The sequence below is a fragment of the Hipposideros armiger genome, unplaced genomic scaffold, assembly GCF_001890085.2.
Source record: "Hipposideros armiger isolate ML-2016 unplaced genomic scaffold, ASM189008v1 scaffold_132, whole genome shotgun sequence".
NCBI classification, from domain to species: domain Eukaryota; kingdom Metazoa; phylum Chordata; class Mammalia; order Chiroptera; family Hipposideridae; genus Hipposideros; species Hipposideros armiger.
Genome location: NW_017731482.1, coordinates 3,130,711 through 3,149,117, shown reverse-complemented (window position 1 = coordinate 3,149,117; position 18,407 = coordinate 3,130,711). Strand labels below are relative to the sequence as shown.

Sequence of the window (18,407 nt, the reverse complement as noted above, 5' to 3'; positions counted from 1 at the left end):
ACACATACAAAAAGACTGTATATACAGAAAATCCAAGAGAATCTAAGACAAACTACTGTACTGAATGTTAGCACCGTTGCTGGATACACTCTCAAAATATAAATATCAGTGGTGTTCCTGTACTACTAGCCACGAAAAAGTTGGAGGCTGTAATGAAAAATTTATTAACAGCAACCAAAATGGTAAGCTACCGGGACTAAGTATCTAATAAAAAGGTTTGTAAGACTTTTACAAAGAAAATTTTAAAACTTCAGTTATATTTAAAAAAAAGGGAAAAAAACCATAAACATAACATCTTCATAGTTAAGAAGACTCAATATTATAAAGCTGTCAAATCACTCAAATATAGTTCGTAAGTCAAGAAAAGCCAAAAGAATTTTGAAAAAGAACCATAATCAGGAACTTCGTCCTACCAGATATCAAGAAAGTTGGGGTGTCTTCCCTTTCCCTTGCTGTGAAGGAACGTGATTTAGGAGTGACACTCCTGGCCTCTCTTCATCCTCTCACTCACTTGCTCTTAGAAGAGGAGGGCCTTTTGTGATTGGTGAATTTAGAGAGAAAAATAAACCCTGAATATTCTTGGCTTAGCCCCATCTTGGGTCCTGCAGGAGTCACGTGATCACTCTCTGCAGTGCAGTTACTGGCTCGCCTCTGTGCGGGAAAGCCTGGGCTTCTCCAGGTCACATTGTGATCGTAAGGGTAAGTTTAATTTTGAGTGACGTCTGTGCAAGCCCTTCTTATTATAAATCTAAAGCCACATTTTCCAAGTGTCAGGGGGAAGAAGGAAGCTATTTATTGGGCATCCTCAAATCTCAACGAGACTTAAAAAGAAATTTCATCTTGGAATAACTAAAGATGTGGTACTAGCCCATGGATAGGCAAAACAATGAAGCACAATAGAGCCTGGAAACAGATCCATCTATTTAAATGAACTTGGCATATGAAAGAGATGGCATTATTAAACAGCGGACAAAGGACAGACTTTCCAATAAATGACACTGGGACCATTTGCTGTCTACACTGAGCAAGATTCATTCAGTGATTAATCAGGTACTAATGTGGGTTGCCTCTTGTAAAAATTATTTTAGATTATTTACCATTTCGGTTATGAAACCTTTCATGAATTATATACCTGTTTCCAACTAGATCACAAATTCCTTGAAGGTAGGGCTTGCATCTCATACTTCTTATTACCCTTTAGACTTTACACAGAGATGATGCTAAATAAATGTCTGCTTGCCTCCTTCTCCTCTTCTTCCTCCGCCTATTATTATTATTATTATTATTATTATTGTTATTTTATTTTTATTAAAACTCAATTCCTATCCATTATTCTTCAGGGCATACAGGTCCATATCAACACTAAGCTTTTATAATTATTTTGATATTATGAGAATTCTTTAAACATTTGTGTATTTACTTAACAGGAATCCTATCTAAAATCAGACATCTGGAACTTGCATTTTGAAGATCATATGAGACAAAAAATAAAAAATGTCAGAGTAAAGGCCAATCATATGTATTGTTTTCTTATTATCCTCAAGACCTATCCTCATGGTGCAGAAGAAAATGAAACCAATTTTCTCCCCAAAATTGTTTTTCTGTCTAACATCGCATTTCATTCTCAACAAACTGGTGAGAAGAGCAAGGCAGGGATTACAGAAGAGGAAATTATGTTTCAGAGAGGCAGGACTTTAAGTTCACACAGCAGGTTAGACGAAGATCTGGGATCAAAAGCCAGTGGTCTTATTAAACAGTGAAGAAACCATGCTGTTTTCAGTTGTCTACCTTTCTAAAGGCCTGATTTCCATTCGCAGGATTTTGTAAGTTACTGCCCATCACCCAAAGATTCAAATTTCAAGAATTACTACACGGCTAGCGCCAATAGCTTTCCATCTATTTAAGTCAAGTGAATCACTCCAATGTCTTCTTTGTATCAGACTTCCCCTTCTCCTTTTAAAGAGGTCATGTCTATCCTGACAAAGCACTTTTTAGCAGCAGCTTGCCCTTGTGGTACAACAGGCACCGACATCAAATATAAGAAACATTCTAGTATGTGCCTCCTGGGCTCAAGACTAAGTCATGACCACCTGACCTATTCCTTGTCTGCTTTCTTCCTTTAACTCTCATAGCCACTGATCCTGGTGCTCATTCTATAGTTATGGCCTCTGCTTGTTCTTTAGAAAAGTCTTAGGGGCTCCATGTCTCCCTTTTATGAATCACAATGGCTGTCCTTCAGTCTCTGCCTCAGCGATACACTCCAGGACTGCTTGCCCAGCCAACCTCCCAGTGTTCAAACAATACCCCCTCGAGCGCCCTCCTTTCTCAAGGGGGCTTCACCTTGCGTAGCAGACTGGAGCTTAGTTAGACCTATAAACGGATGATGGCTGCTTTTGTTATAGAAGAAAACCCAGCTGGCAGGTGTGGAGCGATGTAGAAGTCAGGAAAGTTTCTCAGGATTATTTGATCCACATTACAGTTTCTGAGCATCAGAAATAAAGGTACTCACCACCTGACCAGTAGTCCATGTTCCATGAAGTTTTTCAGATTAGGAAGGGTTTGCCTCAAGTCTGGAGTCCCAAGTCCATGTTGATATCTTAGCTGCAAAGGTGGAAAAACAGAATTAAACGAAATTCTGGTAGATACTAGGCAATGCTTCAGAAACATGATCCACTACACATTTTCCTTTTTTTTTTTTAACTCTGAAAGAGGAAATGGGAATGTATGAACCCTATATCATCAACCACACCTTTGCGATGCTATTTAAAGGGAGGCTCTTCATTTCCGGTGGACGACTAAAAACGACTAACTGTGAGATCAGAACATTTCAAAGAACGCTGTAGGTTTTGCTAACATCAATTCCAATGACATGTACCATAAAACCAACATTTGATTTTAGATACTGAAGGCTGGTTGTACCTCGTTTGAGCACATTCAACCCTTCTTTCATTGACCCTTTGCTTTCTATAATCAAGAGTAAGGGTCATATTACATTCACCGGATTCCCAGCAGTGTCTGACATAGCGCTAGTGCTCAGTCAATTTTATTAAACAAATAACAAGTCACCTTTGGACAGAGGCTGTGCTCTATATTTCTCTCATATCTCTAACTTTCCTCTTTGTCTAGAACCAGAGCACAGAGCTGTAGAGCTAGTATGAGGAAATTATGGCCTGTGGGCTAGATCTGCTCTTTGTTTTACTAATTTCTGCTAGAGGCTGATTTTCTAAAATTAAGTGTCTTTCTGTGTTCCATTGGTAACTTGCTAAATGGTTTTCATCTGTTTCTTCCTTGCCTCTTCCCACTCTGTCTCTGAACAGCATTTGCCTCCTTAATCGATCATAATAGAGATCTGAGGCAGGTACACGTGCATATTCATACATATGCTCATACTTATAATATCAAATAAACAGCACATGTATTACAAAACCCTGTAGAAATGTATTTTTTAAATGACATAATGTATAGGAAGAAAGTACTCTGTCAACTGTATACTGGTGTACAAATAGGAAGGGTCCTAAGTTTTGCAGTTTTACTTTTCTAGCACCTAAACTTAAAAGTGACTAAGTAAAACTTTTAAATATTTTCCTCTCTTAAAAAATAAAACCACTACCAACCAGAAAATTGAAGCAAGTTTTCTTTTGCTTCTATCTAGTGCTCAACTGATGTTTCACTTAAGTGGGAGTGAGTGACACTTAACAGAGAAGTTCATTCTCACTACACTGAGCTTTTTAAGGAAAACTCCAAAACCTACTCTGGTCTCTGGAATACTCACATAAAGTAAGGAGGTAGAAACACAGAAAGCTAAAGCTAAAAGGCATCTTGAATATTATTTAAGCCGATCCTTTCCTTTTGCAGATGGGGAAACTGAAGCCCAAAAAAAAGGGAAGTAAATTCTCCAAAACCACATGTTTCAATGGCAAAGATATTATTAACCAGAGCCTCCTGTTTACAACCATGCTACTCCGCCATCTATCCCAAAGTGAGAGGAAAATTGGTAAAAAACACTTGAGAAGACAAAGGGAAAATATTCTTTTCCTTTTCTAAAGCTAGCTTGGTGACCTAAATCACCTCCTGAGATTTGCTGACCTTGAATTATAAGATCTACTCCATTTTAAATGACATCATGTCGTATATTAATATAAAAGCATTTTTTCCATACATTGATAAAAGCAAAATGGCTGATATCCCAATATGACATTCCTGAATTCATTGTTTCAATAAAAAAGTGAAATTGTTTACACATGGCATGGAAATTTCACCTGTGATTCATACTGAAAAATATTAAATATCAAAAAAACCATACTGAAATAACACTAAGCTATGTGTCCCTGAGCCAGTACGTAGTCAATTGCCTGCCCCAGGCTCCACAATGGAAGGTGGGTGTTGAATTCTTTTCAGAGACCACAATGAAAATTTGTCTTCAAGTCTGATTTCAACCAGAAAAGGAAAATGTGGGCATTTCAAGCCTCCACCCAGGTCTTAACTCTTCATTTGCTGCATATTACTATTATTTTTTATCATAGAATCTTAGGATATTATAGCTTAAAGGGATCATCTTTTCCAGCCTCCTTCCTTTCATAAATGAAGAAACTAAGACTCAGTAAAGCAAGTGTCCCACCCCAGGTCACAGAGCCGATCAGGGACAAAGCCAAGGTTAGAACCTCTTTCTACCATGTCACCCTTTTAATTTTATTTATTTATTTATTTATTTATTTATTTATTTATTTATTTATTTATTTATTTATTTATTCTAGCTGAGCCATCCTGCTACCTGTTGGCAGCTCAGCGGCTGCTCAGCTCGGGCTGGACTCGAACCGCTGTTGCTCAGAGCTCAAACTCTTGAGCGAGCTCTTAACCAACTGAGCCACTCGGCCGGCCCTTCACCCTTTTAATTTTCAACATACAGAACTAACAAAGAAATTTACACATAATACATATATATTAATTTTAAAATAAGTACATGTACCCCAGAAAAATGCTTTCACACACATTACTTCACAAAAAGCCTACAAGCAGAGTCTTATTATCATTTCTACCTATGAGAAAAGGGCTCAAAGAACTCAGTGGCTTCCCGGAAGTTACACAGAAAAATGAGCCAGTCACACACACCAAGGAGACCAAGCCTGTTCCTGTCACAGGAACTCTGACCTAGCTATTACCTCTGCTTGGAACGCTCTGCTCCCAAGTTTCACATGGCTGGCTCCTCGGCATTCTTTCATCCCAAATGTTGCCCCCTCACAGGAGTGTTTCCTAACCACCTCAGTCTAAAGTCACCAACTCCTATCCCAAGTGCCAGTCTATCCCAGGAGTCCTTAAACTACATCCCTCAGGCCAAATCTGGCCCGCCACCAGTTATTGATGTTGTTGCCTTGTAAATAAAATTTTATTGGAACACACACACACACGAAATAAGTACATGTATTGTTTAATAAGTCTAAACTACTATAAGTCTTACAATGAAAAAACAAGTTCTTTAGCTGTTTCCTCTTTGCTTTCATATTTCTAAATAATATGCTTATATTAATATTTTTTATTCTCTCCCTCCCAGTTTTAGACATCATCTACCACGTTCCTACTATTAAAAATGGGAAGTTAGTTCTCCTATATCACTCTTCTCTTACACAAACATTTTACCCCCTCACTCATACATTACCTACTTTTTATTAAAGAACATGGGGATTTAACTCTACGTCCTCCCAAATATACTTCTCCTCATCCTCTCAAGATATTCAAAATCACATTTTTCTTGTTAAATCAATATTTAGTGTTTACCTTATTATACCTACAAAAATACTGTTCACTGCTGAGCCATGTAATGTACTATTCCTTAAAGGTGAGTCTAGATGTATGCAAACAGAATTTGAAATCCCTAAAATTCTCCTCCCTTATTCCTATGCTACCTCTCCAGATATTCGTTCATTTGTAAGAGAAGAATGGTCTCCTCTCTCCGAGAAGTTTGTCCCAGTGCTACTTGCGGCTGTCACTCTTGTCTCCCCAAATCTTCCCCCTTCTTTGCTCATAGAAGGTGAGTACATACACATTCCTATGAGCATGGACTCCCTCCTGCCCTGAAAGAGAGGATTTCAATATTCCTAAGCCAATCAGGGAGGTTTCTCTCTTCTCCTGCCCAGTGATTGTTTTAGGAATAACACTGACTCTCTTCAGGCTAATAATATGTGAAAGAAAGCCTGGAAAAGGTGTTCTGGGCTTCTGGGAAAGGTGTCCCTAGAAATAAAAAGAATGGATGAGAACAAGTGTTTCTTTTCTTTACTGTATGCCATTGTGACTACAAGCAAAGCTTGTAGCCAACGTGGACCCCTAGAGGAATTCATTGTGGCCAATGTGATGCATAGAAAGCACTCAGGTCTTCAATTTTTGTTTGTTTTTCTCAAAGTGTTAATTGCCATTCCCCCCCACTTGTTGAACACCTATGTACTTATCACTAGATCTTCCCCAAACTAGGGCAAAACCTGAAACTCTTTCTCAATCTGATTACATATACTATATAACCTATGAAGTCCATTTTCCCCTTTGGAGATCTATTTCCTAAAGCATCCCTCTCTCTGCTCCAATCTGAATTGGCTGTTCGCTCGGTCTGCTCCACTGTTATCTTCCTAGAACTTTCCTTCACTATCATCCTGGACATTCTGTTTGTCTTCTTTCTGTGTTGAAGCTGTTGTTTCCTAGATCTCATGATTTCTTTCTTGATTTACTGACTCATCTTGGTGGAGTATCTGCTATAATAGCTTTCTGGGAAAGAGGAGCATAGGCGGTATCTTTTTTGACACCTTGAATATTTGTAAATACCTTTATTCCATCCTCACACTTGAATGATAATTTGCCTGGGTATAGAATTCAAGACCCAGCAATCCCTCTACTGGGTATCTACCCAAAATATCTGAAAACTTTTATCTGTAAATACATATGTGCTGTGATGTTCACTGCAGCTTTATTTATGGTGACCAAGATATGGAAACAACCGAAGTGCCCTTCAACAGATGACTGGATAAAGAAGATGTGGTATATATACACAATGGAATACTACTCTGCCATAAGAAAAGATGAAATAGTGCCATTTGTGGCAACATGGATGGATCTTGAGATGACTATGCTAAGCAAAATAAGTCAGACAGAAAAAGTTGAGAACCATATGATTTCACTGGTATGTGGGATATAAAACTGAAAACAACAAAAGAACAAGACGAACAATAGAAAAAAAACCCTCACAGACACAGACAATAGTTTAGTGGTTACCAGAGGGTAAGACGGGAAGGGGGTGGTAGATGAGGGTAAAGGGGGTCAAATATATGGTGATGGAAAGAGAACTGACTCTGGGTAGTGAGCACACAATGTGACATATAGATGATGTATTACAGAACTGTACACCTGAAACTTATGTAACTTTACTAACAATTGTCACCCCAATAAACTTAAAAAAAACCCAAAAAACAGAATTCAAGGCTGAGAATATTTTTCCTTCTCAATTTCTAAAGTATTGTTTCACCGTCATTTCACTTTGCATATGGCTATTGAGAAACCATATAACATTCTGATTCCTGATCCTTTGTTTGTGAGCTGATTGTTCTCTCTGGAAGCTTTTAGAATTTTATTCTTTTTTTTTAAGACTTCATTGGGGAAATGGGGGAGGGAACAGCATTGGGGAATCAGGGAAAGGGAACAAACAAGTTGCTGTCCTTTTGTTCTTCAGTCTAGTTGTCGCTTCACTGGCCCATGTTGGTATTGTGATCATTGCGCTCTTCCGGGCTGAGGCAGATTGGTCGCCGACCATTGGATGGCCGCTCACGGCAGCTCACACCTGCTGCTGGCTACTCACGGAAGCTTACGACAGCCCACTGCAGCCCCACTGCAGCTCACGCTGTTGCCAGCGACTCATGGTAGTTCAGCTTCAGGTTAAGCAGTTGTTCACCATCTTAGCTGTAGAGGGCGCAGCGTGACTGGCCCATGTGGGATCCAAACCGGCGGCCTTCCTGCTCAAAGCTCATGCTCCCAAGCCAATTCTTAACCAATGAGCCACTCGGCCGGCCCAGAGAATGTTATTCTTTAACCTTAGTTTTATGAAATTTCAGTGATAAGTCTTGTTTGGATCCTTTTTCACTCAATGTCTTGTGTACTTACTGAGTTCTTCCTATATGAAAACTCTTATCCCTCATACTGATTATGTTCTTATATTATTATTACTATTATTATTATTTTGTTTTCTTCATTTTCTGTGTCTTCTAGGTTTTTTTTTCCATTGTAGACTTTAAAAAATATATATTAAAGGCTTTCCTTTAATGTCTAGTAACCTTTGGTTGTCAGTTCATCTTTACAAATGAGACTTTAAAAAGCTAATCAGTAGTTTATGCACTGGGGGATTTCACTTTAGAATGAGTGGATGGAAACATAGCTTTTTCTGTGGAGGACACGTCAGTCCCAGTAGCTCTCACTGATGGGACAATTTTTTTCCAGAGGGCGTCCTCCAATCTTCTACTTAGGGGAATATAATCTGGATCCCATTTTGGGAGCTAAGTAGGAAAAATGTAGTTGGGGAATCCAGTGTTGGTATGTTTGGCTTTCACTGAATTCCCATTTTCAGTAACGTATCTTATTCCTTGACCCAATATTCCAGGCAGTTCAGAGTTCAGAGCTTCTTGGGTTCAATTTTTTTCAGAAAGTAAAACTCCAGTATCCCACTGGGGAGTGTGCAGAGGTAGTTGCTTGGCGATGCAGGGTGGGGGAGGTAACTGAGAATCTTACTTTTCTTTCTATAGATTTTCAATGAATCCTCCTATTTTTAGGCCTATTCTTTACCCCTATACTCTACAAGGTACTTGGTACCTCCATATCCTAAGCCCATCTGGAGTTCTATGGCTTGAATTACATTGCTTCTTGAAGACTTTAGGTTTCACTTTTCTCTATTCTGCCAGCTTAGTTTATCACTCATTTATTTGCTTGTGATCTTCTAAAATTTTGTCAACTCTATCACCTGCTCTTGTTTCTTCTGTTCTTTTCATGCTTGTGAGTTTACAATTTTTATTTTATCTTTATAATCTTTATTAGTAACATTTCATAAATGGGCATAATCAATTTGTTTATTATAAAGTCCCCTATACATAAAACAGCTATTCGATATTGGCCATCAACCTTCCTTACAGCCTTTTACATAGTACTCACCACTCTGGCAGAGAGTTCTTTTTCCTGTCTCCAACTCTCTCTGTGCATCCTACATCTGGTCAGATCCTATCCATTCTCAAAGAGCCAACACAAGTTTCATTTCCTGTAGGAAGCTCTCTCGATTACTCCAGGATAAGGGGGCATTTCACTCCTCTTCCCAAATCTCTTTCTATGCCACTTTTCTATTTGCTGCCTTTGAAAACCTTAAGCAAATGAATAGGTACTTGATAAATATTTATTAATTAATAAATTAAATGAATGCAGCATGGGAAGGAATTGAGAGGCATCATGATGTATTGGAATGAGCTTTATTGCAGATGTTGGTTTGAATATCAGTGCTGTCCTTACTAGCTGTTTGACTTTGGGTTAAGTCACTTCACTTCTCTGAGTTTCAGTTTCCTTACTTGTAAATGGAGATGTTTTCTGCCATTTAAATAAGATAAAGTATATAGAGTACCCAAAACAGTATCTGGTACATAGTAAGGACTCAATAAACTATACCATTGTCACTATAATACATATATACTCTGTCTATATTATTATCATATTATAGCATCTACTACGAGACTTGGCATAAAATTAGTGCTCTTTAATGGCTTATTACTTAACTAATTAGAATGAGAACCAGGAAAAAAAAAAAGAGTTCCAATCAAAGGGGAAAAAAAATCTTAAGTACACTGTTCACATTTTTAAATGCTATTTTTTTTCTAATTTACTAGACTTCCAACTGCAAGCACTCCAGAGAGGTAGCGATAAACACATATTGCTGTGTTTATTACATATACATGTAATATCTTTTAAATAATTACATAGTGAAATGGAAAGATTGATAATATGATGTGGGTGATCAGGAGGCCTGAGTGATAGACCTAGCTCTGCTGTATAGCTACAAACAAGTCCCTTCTCTGCTTGGGTTACTCAGATAATTTTCAAACTTTTTTAGTAGCCTTGGAATCCCTTGTTCAGATGAAATATTGTGTAGAAATCCCAAATATACAATAGGGAACTACTCTAATTGTAAGACGTTGTGGTAGCGTAGAATCTATGCAGGCATTCCCACCTTGCAGTTTAAACTCCCCTAGATCATCTTCAAGAGCCTTTCAAAGCTCTATGGCTCCACTTTAAATGCTCTAAAAATTACAGGTTTGAACAACACATCTAAGGATTTTGATGTAAAAATATGGGTAAGGTAAAGCACATGCACGATGTGAGTGAGGAAGGAACATTAGCCCATTTGGCCCCATTTCTGGTTTTGCCCACTTCTGAGGGTGTCAGAAGTCAAACTTGGCCAAGAGGGTCAAATCTTTACATAGTCACTTGAGGGGCTGGTTTGATGGAAGAGCCTCCAGGAGTTACCTCTCTGGACACCTCAGGGGAAGTGTATACAAACAGAAGGGGTTCAGTCTTATACTTTACCATGTCAGTTAGAGCTGACCCCCTATTAAAGTGTAAACACTTCAGGAGAGGAACAAATCTAAATTTTTAGAAAGTAATTCTTTAACAAGTTAACTCCCTGGTAAGATATTAGTAAACGACGGTAAGGAAAGGGGTAGAAAGAATTACATTTACTAAGTTCCTACACACCCTAGTCATTCATTCAACACATATTTAGTGCGAATCAGTTCTCTGTCTTTGGAATGGCATGGCAGGCCTGGACTCCTGGTCTGTTCTCACCATATGATGTATGTAACCTTGAGCAAGCTATGTGACCAGTCTATGCTGTGTCTTTAAAACAGGACCAACAATATTTGTCTCATAAGATTGTTTTAAGAGTTCAATTCGATTTTTTATAGATAATGGAAACTCATGAGGCCTGACTTTTCGAGGGTACTCATTAAAACTGGCGACCGCCTGGAGCAATAAGCTCAAGAGTTCGGACTTGATCTTCCTGTCAGCAGTAAGAATTGACTACACGGTTTTAAGAAGAAGAGTGAATGAGTAAAACCACTCCAGAAGTAACTGTAAGGATAGGTTAAAGGACTGAAGTACTCCTTTTTTTTAAAAGAAATCTTACTGCACATTCCATCAAAACCTGCTCTCACCCACTACTATCAATACTGTACTTCCTTAAACAGTTTTTCTGCTCTCGCTTCTGATTGGGGAAAGCAGATGCCAAGAAATGCAGGCAAATAAAATATTGCTTTGGGTCTAACGGCCTCAAATTAGTCTCTGAAATAAACACCTTTTGTAACAACTTCCTATAGCACCACCACCCAAAGAGTCTAAGCAGTTTTTAAATGGAATTTTGGTTTCAATTAGCTTGAATTTCAGCTTTACTCTGATTGGTTTAGAACTCCATGGGGGCAATTAAATTTTTGAACAAGTCTATAGTAGGCTACTAGGTGAAAATGACACCTAGATGATAAATTAGATGGAAAGTGGAGAGGAGCAATGTTCAGTGGCTTCCCTGGAAAAAGGAGAAAATGCTATTGTCTACTAGCAAATGAAAACCCCTATATAAAATAACCAGGAAGATCTGGCATTATAATTACTGGAACAAGCAAAAGGAAAGGAAATAAGAGCAAAGAATACAGTTAGATTGCAACAGAAAACTACAGCCATGCCAATTACATTAACTGTCTTCTCCTTGTTTTCCTCATCCACACACCTCCTTTTTGTATGAAAATACAGTATTTTCCCAAAGCCCCATGGTGGTTTCACCCCAAATCACTATACGTTCACTGTGAGTTTCACCAAATGAGACACATCAACTATGGTGTTGGAGCTCTCGTAGCTGAAATTAACTAGTACATACAACTAGATAAATGGTGCTCCACTGAATATTAGGTAAGACCGTTGGCAGTTCTGGAGATCATATTTAAAAATAAAGTGATTGTATTTCTGATAAATGCTGAGTTCTTGTACTCAGTGCGCATCCTCCTATTGAGCTAAGAGGCCTAATTTAAATAAAAGGCTTGATTTTATTTTTAGTTTATAAACACACAATTTTTCCAGGCCAGGGAAGACTCTGGGGAATCAAGAATCATTTTGTCATTTAGATTTTGGCAGAAGAAATTCAGTTTAGACATCACGTGCATGTGTACACACACACACACACACACACACACACACACACACACACACAGATACCTTCTTCCAAACTATATTCATCTACACAAGGCCACTTATTGCGTGGCTTATTAGTTCCATATGGGGCTTGAGCTAAGCCGCATGATATGTTTGATACAAACCGTCTGTTACCGTGAGGGAATGTGGATTAATACAATGCTTCAATAAAGGTTACTAAGAGATCAACACTTTCGTGATGGGATTACAATGAATTTGACTACAAAGAGAACTGGTCTATAGGAACTAAAAAAATTAGAAATTAAAAACGCCCATATGCATCAAAGACTTAACTTTACAGTTTTGGCTTACGTAGTTAAAAATCTCCACGAGTAGTTACCAATATTTCTGTTCATTTTTAAATGCTAAGGTTTCGCTGACATAAAAAGAACTAGATTAAGAGCTCAAAAGAAGGGGCACCACCATGTCAAAAATAAAAACTGCCTTCATAGAAGAAAATACAACTTTTTCAAAGATGTGGGAAAGTTACTTAAAGAATATTTATTATGAGCAATAATATTGTTTCTTACAGTGAATCAATGCAATATATACCTCTAAGGAAAAGTATTAAAACCTGATTATGGGCCTCTGGTTGCAAGAACAGCCTAAGTATTTTTCCATCCCTATCTGTAAACCATGCCAGTTCTTTTCTAAAATAGATATACTCGTAATGTAATTCCTATCTGTAAACCATGCCAGTTCTTTTCCAAAATAGATATACTCGTAATGTAAACACTGGACACAGCTGAGGCCCGCCATTCTAAGGGCTGAAAAGACTAAAAGTCAAGTCTAAAAGTTCTTAAGTCTAAGAAATGGAGGAATGTCTTCCATTCCTCCACTCAATCATACTATCAACTATTCTTCGAATCATGGGATTCATATTAGAGCTGAATGGCACCTTTGAGATCACCGGCCCACCTGCTTCATTTACCTTGTAAGGTAAGTGAGAGGTTAAGTGGCCTAAGATTGAGCAGGTTGAATCCAGGGACCATGATCTAAGTTTGCTGAGTTCTAACCACAGGCTCTTTAACTTTATATCACATTTTGTATTTATGAGGCACGGGTTATATTTGAGTCAAACTTATCATTATAAAATCTGTTATATTAAAAACACTTCCATTAAGATGGTCCTTTGCTCAGACTCTTATGTTTGCCAGAAGCACTATTAAACTGATGCAACTCTGGGGTCTATAAAGTGTGGTCTCTATCACTGCCAATTTTTGTGAATTGCTAAAGAGGGTCAGTAAAACATACTGCAAATGGACAAGCAAAGCAGAACTGGAGATTTGTTAAAGGCAGGTCAATCATACCCTTGACAGCAAGTGCAATCAGCTTTCAGTAATGATCATCAAAGAAAGGTTATGTTCTCTGGAGGCTAAAGGCAATGTGAGTGGACAAACTTGTGTAGGCCCCATTAGAGCAGATACTCATGCTGTCAGGCTCCACTTTGGCTCCCTGCCCTCCTTTGCACTCTGATTTACCCTAAACTACCTTGTATTGACCTTTGACCCAATCTGGATTCCTGATTCCCTTGGTAACTAAACTTTGCTCTCTAAACTGATCAAACTCAGCGTTTTTGCTTCCAATTCATGCCCTTTTTTTTGCCACCTGTACTTCTTTTGGCCCTCCTGCAGTTTCTGTGAGCTGCCGCTGATGAATACATCTGATTAATACCCTCTGATTAATATTAACTCCTTCTAATTAGTAACCTTTTAATACCATCTAATACCATTTCTGCTTAATCTAGTTAGAGAAAATTCTGTTTACTGAACAACACAATCCTATTTGCAATGAGAGGCCACAGGGTGTTCTCAGATGTATAAAAGGCAAAATGAAAATGCTATTATAAGTGAAGGGATTCTTTCATAGAAATCCAGGTAAATCTAAGTATCAGAGTTTTATTGGGATAAAAAATGCATTTAAGTCAGTTCTCATAAACTTGATTACATAAGGAATACAGAAGCCCATTCAGTCACCTCCCCAGGAACGCACAGTGATCACAAATACCTGACACGGTCATTGGAAGAAATCACTTAATTCAACAAAGAATTACTGAAGATTGTGTGTGTGTGTGTGGTGGTAGTGATAATGGTAGAAATGTAGATATGTATGTGGCATTGTTTATAATAGGAGAAATTTGGAAATAATTCGAATATATGTTAGGCATTTGGCCAGATCCTATGGTCAAATAATGACTGTGTTAATGATAATGAAAATAATGCTACAGCTGCTAATATGTTTATTGAGTAGATTATGTGCCAGGTATGATGCTAAACATTTCACGTTGTATTATTTCATTCAGTCCTCACTATAACTGTCTATGGTTGAAGAAACTGAGCTTAGAGATGGGGTTAATAAACGGTAGAGCTTGAATCTGCAACCCTGATCTATCTGACCTTAGCACTTTGATCTCTTAACCACTTAAGGGTGATGATGATAATAGTAGCATCAGTAGCAACTATTGTTCTCAACCTGCAGTCTGTGCCAGGCATGGAACTTGACTGTTCATTTACATCATTTCATTTAATCTTCTTAATAACCCCATGAGGTAGGTCATATAATTCTCACTCTGCACATGACAAAGTTTAAAAGTTTAAAGGAGATGCTTGAAATTTCACAGGTAGCAAGTAAAGGAGCTGAGATTTGAATTCAACTCTTATACTTTACATCCCAGTACACATACTGCTTATAGTCTAAATACTGCTTACAAGTTGTTTAGGAAAGATTGTGTTCTTAATTCTAATTAGAATTAGAATACTTAATTGAATTCTAATACTTAGAAAGAGACCCTCAACTCTCGAGAGAAACACATCCTTTCTCTTGTTATCAGACATTTGACAATAGCTACATCTCCACTTAGCTGTTGTTCGGCTAAGGTACACATATTTAGTCTTTTGAAATCTTTGCTTGCAAATGAATCCCCACAGCCTCTTCATCATTCTTTATGTCTCTGAACTCCCTCCAGTTTCCCTTAAAGAATCTGATAATGAGGTGCCCTAAATGGAACACAGTTTTCCAGAATGCTCTTCTCTCTCATTAAGGATTGTTTCCCTTAAAATATTAATTTTACTATAATATCAACTTCACGTCTTTCAAGTTCTTTGGTGAAATTCTTCTGACCTCACTTGAATTACATTAGAGTCCAAAGCCTGTCTGTCCACTGTTTACTCTCTCTGGTTGATCATAAATAAATGTAGCTTCAAAAACAACCCTCAGCCTCCGCCAACAGCAATGAACGGAACTATTGAGTGCACACTGCTTCTCCAACTGGGTCAATGCTCTTACAGTTTGGTCTGGAATAATTTTACTCATCTTTTGATCTCACAATTCATTTAATAACAAGTAATTCATTAGATATGTACTGAATACTTGCGCCAGGCAAGGTGTGCAAGGTGTGATGGGGTCTGACAAAATGACCCAGCCATGGATGCCACCCTGAAGGTTACCTCTTAAATGAATGATAACTAAATGAACTTCGAGGGAAAGTACAAACTTCTGTAAGAGTTTGAAGGGTGGGAGAGAAGGTAGAAGTTTAAGATGCCCCTCATGACCTTCAGCCCATAGTGTTACTCCTCTGATTATTTTATGTTTATGGCAAAGGGAGATTATCTGGGCAGGCCTAATCTAATTACAGGAGCCCTTTAAAAGCAGAGCATTTTCTCTGGCTGGCAGCAGAAGGGGAAGTTAAGAAAGATCTAAACTGTGAGAAGGGTTTGATAGTACATTATTGGTCTGAAGATGGAGGGTCCACGTGAGAAGGAATGCAGGAGACCTCCAGGAACAAAGAGTGGCCCTTGGCCATAAGCCAGCAAGTAAATGGGAATCTCAGGCCTACAGCTGCAAGGGGCCGGATTTTGACAACTTGAAGGAGCTCGGAAGTGGATTACTCTCGAGAGCCTCCAGATAAGAGCCCAGCCTGACCAACACCTTGATTTGGGCCCTGTGAGACCCTGAGCAGAGAAACCACATGAGCCCAGACTTCTGACCTACAGAACTATGGGATGAAAATGGATGCTGTTTAAGCTGCTAAATTTATAGAAATTTGTTACTGGGGCAACTAATACAGGTGGAAAAGATTACTTCTATCTTTTGCCTGAAGATATCTGGAATGAAATCATGGGGGGAAATGTGGCCTGAGCAGTTCCTTGATGGACAGATAACATTTTGTATATCTACTATGTGTCAGGCACAATGGGGATAAGTCCACACAAGGGCACAGGGGTTTTTAGTTAGCAAATAATATTTTGAACATTAAACACATGCTGGAACATACTTCTCCAATGGCTAATTTAAGTGCTCAGGGGTTAGGGACACGGAAGAATCATCCTCAACTTTATTTATTTTTGGGAGTCTGAGTTTTTGCTCTCCAGAGATTATGGTTGTCTAAAATATTCTGGACGATTTTGTCAGGCTAAGAGCCAAATCTGGACGTTCAAGTTTATGGCAGACAGACTGCAAAACTAAAAACCATATGAATAACAAGTTCAGAACAGGACAAAAAATCTTTGGTTGTTAGAGCAGAGCATACGGTATTAAGTGACCTTGTTTATCAAACTGGGAAAGCACAGCACATCTGAGCTGGCTATATAAACTAGCTGCGTAACAATGCCAAGTCAATTCCTTTTTGCTCTGCTTTTAGTCTTGTACAGGTACAAAGAAAATAAGCAGCTATAATCAGGTATTCATTCAGTCAGTAGATACTGAACACCTTCTATGTGCTAGGCCATGGGCTGAAGTTACAAAATAAAGCAAAGGCAGTTCCTGCATTTATTAAAGGAATTATAAGGAAAATATATTTAAAAATCAGACACATAATTATATTAAAGAATAATGAGTATCACATTAGAGGAAATTACAGGAACACAAGGAGGGACACCTAACCCAGGGGAGACAGGGAAGTTTGGAAAGGAAGTGATAACCTATCTGAGTCACACAGTGCAGGTTCCATTTTACTAAGTGAAAGGGTAGGGAAATAGAGGAAACTGCATGTGTAAAGCCAGAAGCAAGAGAGAACACGGGAAATGGCAAGCAGTTTCGTAAGGGAAAGACAAGGGTTGAGACTAGAGTAATGCAGGGTTACTACAGGTGTAAGCTGCCTTGAAAAAAAAACTTGAAGCAAAGTTCCAAATTCTGAGTAACTAGCATGTCAGATGACGGCGACTAGGTGTGATGCAGAGTTGAACAGTTAAACGGCCTCAAAGAAGGATGATAGTTTTATACAAGGAAGGACAAATAATGGTCTGGAGAATAGATAAACTATCCATCTCTCCTCTATCTTCATCACCTTCTTGCTCAGTGGAGAGTCAGAAGACAAGGCTCCAATGGAAAAGGTTACAGGTTTCAGTTAGGATAAAGGGATGGAGAGAGAGCTATGGCTACCAGGGGCTGGCACGGGCCTGGCAGGCCTCAGTCAAGGTGTCTGGAGACTACGGTTTGGGTGAAAACGCTTTTGAAGTCCTTGGAGCTTGCACCGAAGGCTTCATTTGGATGAAGACTTCCTCGCTGTTCCGCGGGACTGTGGAGAAGTCCCTGATTAGGGTGCCATCAGGAGGCTGTTCTAGTGAAAGCAGCTGAAACTGTTGACTCAAGGAACGGACTGCCTCAGGGTATTCTGTAACAACAGTCAAGGTCCTAGCTTGTGGAACAGGGTGTTCTGAGCAAAGCCCAATGCAGGGTTTACACTTAGACAACAGCCAGAGCCCTGATTAGGCACAGAATCCTATAGAACAGAGCATAACCTCCAAAGGCACTTGGTTTTATCTTCGCACAGAACAGGCTCATTTTCTCCAGTATCCGCAACAATCATGTAGCTTTAGTGCACCCCTCTAATGACTAAATACTTAATTCATCCCCAGGCTTTCTATTCCATAGTTGGGCAGTTCTGCAAGAAAAAAATACTACTTCTCACATGAGCTAAAATTTTCACCCAATTTCTATTTGTCTTAATTTAATCCATCAGCAAGGTTTAATTTTACCCCTTCTTCCCCGACTGCCTTTCAGATAGGAGGATACTTATCTCCTCCCCTTGGACATATTCTTTACTTACGGTTTCAACTTGTCTAGAATAACTATGTACTTAACATGCATTTTTTCAGGTTCATAAGTAACTCCCATTATGATCTTGATCCCTATCAGACCAAGTTGTTCAAAAGCCATATTAAGTAAGC

The 18,407-nt window shown here is 38.6% G+C and overlaps 1 protein-coding gene across 1 annotated transcript in view; it reads right to left on the bottom strand.

Moving 5' to 3' along the window:
* Positions 1-18,407, bottom strand: part of UVRAG (UV radiation resistance associated) — a 303,298-nt gene that overhangs the window by 25,882 nt on the left and 259,009 nt on the right. Inside the window, exon 14 of the mRNA XM_019649399.1 lies at positions 2,510-2,601. Coding sequence (XP_019504944.1) covers positions 2,510-2,601 — 92 coding nt within the window. The remainder of the gene's footprint in view (positions 1-2,509; positions 2,602-18,407) is intronic.